This window comes from Trematomus bernacchii, unplaced genomic scaffold, assembly GCF_902827165.1.
Source record: "Trematomus bernacchii unplaced genomic scaffold, fTreBer1.1, whole genome shotgun sequence".
In the NCBI taxonomy this organism is placed as follows: domain Eukaryota; kingdom Metazoa; phylum Chordata; class Actinopteri; order Perciformes; family Nototheniidae; genus Trematomus; species Trematomus bernacchii.
In genome coordinates this window covers 294,063-300,000 of record NW_022987705.1, presented here as the reverse complement: position 1 = coordinate 300,000, position 5,938 = coordinate 294,063, and the positions used below count along the sequence as shown (strand labels likewise).

The 5,938-nt window shown below is 48.6% G+C and overlaps 1 protein-coding gene across 1 annotated transcript in view; it reads right to left on the bottom strand.

Annotated features, from left to right (window-relative positions):
- The window catches only part of chm (CHM Rab escort protein), a 15,143-nt gene extending 9,668 nt beyond the window's left edge, over positions 1 to 5,475 (bottom strand). The window contains exons 1-8 of the mRNA XM_034140470.1: positions 5,413 to 5,475; positions 2,625 to 2,691; positions 2,335 to 2,407; positions 2,128 to 2,252; positions 1,997 to 2,049; positions 1,895 to 1,929; positions 1,461 to 1,814; positions 226 to 342 (exon numbers count right to left, since the gene is read on the bottom strand). Of these exons, the coding sequence (XP_033996361.1) occupies positions 226 to 342; positions 1,461 to 1,814; positions 1,895 to 1,929; positions 1,997 to 2,049; positions 2,128 to 2,252; positions 2,335 to 2,407; positions 2,625 to 2,691; positions 5,413 to 5,464 (876 nt within the window). The 5' untranslated portion in view covers positions 5,465 to 5,475. The remainder of the gene's footprint in view (positions 1 to 225; positions 343 to 1,460; positions 1,815 to 1,894; positions 1,930 to 1,996; positions 2,050 to 2,127; positions 2,253 to 2,334; positions 2,408 to 2,624; positions 2,692 to 5,412) is intronic.
- Positions 5,476 to 5,938: the final 463 nt, after the last annotated feature.

The following is a 5,938-nucleotide window of genomic DNA, read 5'->3' as shown; positions in this document are numbered from 1 at the left end:
GAGACAGGTGAGAGAGAGACAGGTGAGAGAGAGACAGGTAAACAGAGAGACAGATGAGAGACAGACAGGTGAGAGAGAGACAGGTGAGAGACAGACAGGTGAGAGAGAGAGACAGGTAAAGAGACAGACAGGTGAGAGAGAGACAGGTAAAGAGACAGACAGGTGAGAGAGAGACAGGTGAGAGACACGTGAGAGACAGACAGGTAAACAGACAGACAGGTGTACCTGCTCCACCCTCCCCTGCCGATAGGTCAGTATCCTGGTGACGTTCTTGAACTCTGCATAGCGACTGACGTTTGATTTGATGAGCAGATCGACCAATGAGCCGCGAGAAAACATCAGCTGCAGGGAGAGCATCACATGGTCAGGATGTGTATACACACACTGTTCTCTACTCCTGTTCTCTACTCCCGTTCTCTACTCCCGTTCTCTCCTCCCCGTTCTCTACTCCCGTTCTACTCCCGTTCTCTACTCCCGTACTACTCCCGTTCTCTACTCCCGTTCTCTACCCCCGTTCTCTACTCCCGTTCTCTACTCCCGTACAACTCCCGTTCTCTACTCCCGTTCTCTACTCCCGTTCTCTACTCCCCGTTCTCTCCGTTCTCTACTCCCGTTCTCTACTCCCGTTCTACTCCCGTTCTCTACTCCCGTTCTCTACTCCCCGTTCTCTCCGTTCTCTCCGTTCTCTACTCCCGTTCACTACTCCCGTTCTCTACTCCCGTTCTCTACTCCCATTCTATACTCCCGTTGACTACTCCCGTTCTCTACTCCCCGTTCTCTACTCCCGTTCTCTCCGTTCTCTACTCCCGTTCTCTACTCCGGTTCTCTACTCCCGTGCTCTACTCCTGTTCTCTACTCCCGTTCTCTACTCCCGTTCACTACTCCCGTTCTCTACTCCCGTTCTCTACTCCTGTTCACTACTCCCGTTCTCTACTCCCCGTTCTCTACTCCCGTTCTCTCCGTTCTCTACTCCCGTTCTCTACTCCCGTTCTTTCCGTTCTCTACTCCCGTTCTCTCCGTTCTCTACTCCCGTTCTCTCCGTTCTCTACTCCCGTTCTCTCCGTTCTCTACTCCCGTTCTCTACTCCCGTTCTCTACTCCCGTTCTCTACTCCCGTTCTCTACTCCCCGTTCTCTACTCCCGTTCTCTACTCCCGTTCTCTCCGTTCTCTCCGTTCACTACTCCCGTTCTCTACTCCCGTACTCTACTCCCGTTCTCTACTCCCGTTCTCTACTCCCGTTCTCTACTCCCGTTCACTACTCCCGTTCTCTACTCCCGTACTCTACTCCCGTTCTCTACTCCCGTTCTCTACTCCCGTTCACTACTCCCGTTCTCTCCGTTCTCTACTCCCGTTCTCTCCGTTCTCTACTCCCGTTCTCTACTCCCGTTCACTACTCCTGTTTGTATAGTACATTGTTTATGTTTATATATTGTTTATGTTTATATAATAGTGACTGTTACCTTGGAGACCAGGTCGATGTTGAAGCGCCGCCCCTCCCTCACCAGGTGAGCGTAGCTGATCTTCTTTTTGCTCTGAGCAGGAGGAGGGAGGGTCTGAGGAGGCTCTGACTGGTTCTGAGCAGGAGGAGGGAGGGTCTCAGGAGGCTCTGGCTCTGATTGAGCAGGAGGAGGAAGGGTCTGAGGAGGCTCTGGCTCTGATTGGCTCTGAGCAGGAGGAGGGAGGGTCTGAGGAGGCTCTGATTGGCTCTGAGAAGGAGGAGGGAGGGTCTGAGGAGGCTCTGGCTCTGATTGGTTCTGAGCAGGAGGAGGGAGGGGCTGAGGAGGCTCTGGCTCCTCCCCCTCTTTGTGGGAGGCCTGTGTGATTGGAGGAAACATCTGTCAGTCAGATATTAACCATAATGCAGAGCTGAGTGTGTGTTATAGTGCAGTCTCACCTCCTCTGCCTCCTCCTCTGTCTCTACCTGAGGATCTGAAACACACAGGTGTGTTAAACACTTCCTGTTACCTGTGAGGTTAAATCTGTTAAAGGTATCTACCTGCAGAGTCTTCTTCTTCTGTGGTGTCTGGAGCCTCCTCCTCGTCTTCCTCACTGAAACATCAACAACTCCATTAATATTTACGTGTGGCTCTTCTTGTGAAACCTGCCGACAGGAAGTGAGCCGTTCACCTGGTGAAGCAGAACACCTGCACGTTCCTGATGGAGGCGGAGTTTGACTGGGACAGGTAGATTAGCTCCTCCCCCTCCTCCAACAGGCTCGACCAATCCTGGACCTCCTGTGGCTGAGGCTCCTCCTACAGAACACACACATATACACACAGGTTAATAACTATACTCCTGATGCTGGCAGCCAATCACAGCGCAGCGTGAGCTCACCTGCTGCTGTTGGATCCAGGTGAGCAGGGCGTTGAAGGTGAAGCTGGCCCAGTTAGCTGCATAATAACTCCTCCTACACACACACACACACACACACACACACACACACACACACACACACACACACACACACACACACACACACACACACACACACACACACACACACACACACACACACACACACACACACACACACACACACACACACACACACACACACACACACACAGTTACAGTACAGTGTGTTGTGTCACACCTGTAGTATGTGTATATCTGAGGTGTCTCACCTGTCCAGGTGAAGGACCTTCTGTCCGACTCTGGAGAACGCTGCAGCCGCCACCGACTCAGCCAGACCTGAACACACCGCCAGTCACTGATCACTGATCTATAATCTATAATACCTGAACACACCGCCAGTCACTGATCACTGATCTATAATCTATAATACCTGAACACACCGCCAGTCACTGATCACTGATCTATAATCTATAATCAGTATATAGCCAGATCTGGGGAGGCGCTGCTGGTAGAAAAACATTTTTGACCGTTGGTGCTCATTCTAATTTTCGGCCTTGATGTAACAACATTCCTAATTAAGTAAAGGTAACACCAGAGGCGAACCGTCAGGGCCTTCAAGGCATTCAGAGAACACCCTGGAACACTCAGATAAAACAAACAAAAAATCGATTTAATTATATAAATAAAATGTAATAAAATGAATAAATGAGAATGGTATCTGTGTTGTTGATCTGTAATATTACAGTGTTACGTTGATTTGTTTCTCCTTCTCGGACCATGCACTACGCATTTCAGTGGTTTTCTGTTAGAAAAGAAAGCAACCAATCAGATCTTGTTCTGGGTCTCTGGGTAGAATATCCTTCAACCAGGTATTCTACATCCTTGATAGAATGCCCTGGCCGTTGCACTGAATGAGTGTGTACATTTGGACTGACAGTTTGATCAACCAATCATATATTGATTTGTAGCCAATGGGCGTATTCTTCCAGAGTTCCCCTCGGTTCCAGGTACTCTAGAAGGTCCGGTAGTTCACTGGCTCGAGACAGAGGATCTAGATCAGGGGTCGGCAACCTTTTTGATATGAGGTGCCGTTTAAAAAAAAAAGAAATTATCAGCGTGCCAACGATCGAGAATTATCAACGGGGGGGGGGGGGGGGGGGGGGGGGGGGGGGGAGCTTGACGCTCGTGATCTATCAACAGGAGGGCGGGGGGGCCTCGCTGCGGGGAAGCAGTGTGTGGACCTGTCAGCGCAACTTACATGATGCCGAATTTAACAACACATTTAAATAATTGGTTTAAACGGCATAATAATAAGGACGATCGTCCGTTCTGTGATTCTCCAGAACACACATGTTATGATATTAGGGTCATGCAGAGTGAGATGAGATCGCTGTCCCTTTAAGAGAGAGAGAGAGGGGTGTGGCGTGTGCGTGTGAGTATGTTTCTGGAAGTGAAACGAGGCAGCAGAAAAACAGAGGTCTGTGATGTATTTTGTGAAACAGAAGAACAGCTAAATAAATGCAACGGCCTCCCAAGAAGAGCTCGCCTCTCTCCAGTCATTTAAGCTAAAGTGGGTTATTGAACCTGAAGCTCGTTGCTTCTGCCCTCCTCGACTACGGTCTGGGAGCCGACAGGAAAGTTCAACACACAGATGGCCAGTCCGCCCCTTTGTAGCATATTATTTCAATGAGAGATGAGCAGATCGCCACTGGGCTTTCAACTAAAGACACACACAGCCACGCAAAAACTGCGACATTTGTAAAGCTCCTTATGGGTACTGCAATTTGTGAAGTGCTTTCTTCCGTGGTGAAACGATCAGCACTGCACCACGGAGGAAAGCGGCAGAAAGTCACCTGGAGTTAAAGAGAGCGGGGCTGCGTTGCGTGCATGGCTTCCTTCTGCAGGTAACGGGGAGACGCGCTCTGGCGGCGGTCTCGTTCAGGATCCGAAAATACAATTTAAATATTTTGCACACTTATTCGACTTATTCCTAGTGTGCCACTGGCTACGGTGCCGCGTGCCAATGCTGGCACGCGTGCCAGGGGTTGCCGACCCCTGATCTAGATGAATGCGACGAAGCAGGTCATGCCGTTTTATTGTTTTTAACGTTGAAATGGCAACAGGTGAAGATGAAGTTGTTGCGGAATTGTTGTGAGTACCCTTTTCAAGACGACAATTCAGTGAAAAGACGGACATTATAACGCCGGGGGGGGGGGGGGCGGCGGGGGTTTGTGTGTCTACAGAAGGTCCAGTTGTGATAGACACGGTTCGCCACTGTGTAACACCCTTTTCACCCCGGTTAAACTTTTCATATGCCCTGTACGATGGGCGCTGTAAGTGATGAAAATGGGGGATGTTGGCTTATCTGGCGCCAGCTAAAATCTTGCCTAGGGCTGCAAATTGTCTAGAGCCGGCCCTGCATGTCTCCATCAGTGAAGGAGCTGCTGTCTTCTCACAGGAGACACATGTTTATTACACATGTGTTAATATGTTAAGCCTTGAATCAATAATATCGTTATTCTTTGTTCATTTGATACATCCAAATACATAAAAGCAAACTTTATGTTTTTCACATTAAGTTTCCTTATTTATTTTAAGCTCTTAAATTAATGAAAATCGATTATGGTAAAAATAAATAAGAGTCATGTGATGTTGTTTACTGTCATTCAGAACACAGAGTGTAAACAGAGTGTAAACAGAGTGTAAACAGGTACATAAACAGGTAAATAGACAGAGTTAGCATCAACTACAGAATAACAGCAGCTGTTTGTTGTTTACAGCAACACGGGCGTTAGCTGCTAGCCGTTCTCATTCAAAGTGAAGGGACCGTTAGCCTGTAGCTAACACGTCAGCCTGGGCGTTAGCTGCTAGCCGCTCTCATTCAAAGTGAAGGGACCGTTAGCCTGTAGCTAACACCGAGGCTCTGAGGGTTTCAGACCGGGTTTAAAGCGGGATTCCGGGATGTTTTGAGCCGAACAGACAGGCAGAGGAGCGGTGATGCGTTCAGGGTCCTGTCCCGCGTCATAAAGAGAGATACAAACTCAGGTGTTTCTCTACCTGTGCCCAGAATGACGACGTCAAATTCAGACGGCAGCTCCTCGGTGGCCATGTTGTTAGCAGGAAAACACGAAGTCACGTGACAGGCACCACGTCACTGAGTCACTGAGCAGGGCTGAATAATTATTATAAGTATGCATTGATAACAATAACAATAATAACAATAACACAAGCCAAAGGAGGAATACAATAATAATTATTAAAATGATAACAAATATATAACATATTTTGAAATGGATTTGTTTAAAGGAAGAGATTCAGTGAACACATTTAGGTGATCCAACCACACACACACACACACACACACACACACACACACACACACACACACACACACACACACACACACACACACACACACACACACACACACACACACACACACACACACACACACACACACACACACACACACACCATCATCATCATTGGCGGTCACTCGTAGTCGAGTATGACTGTCCTCCTTCTTGGTCCTTGTGGGTCTTCAGGTGGGCATAGAGGCCGATTCTGGACCCCATTATTCTTG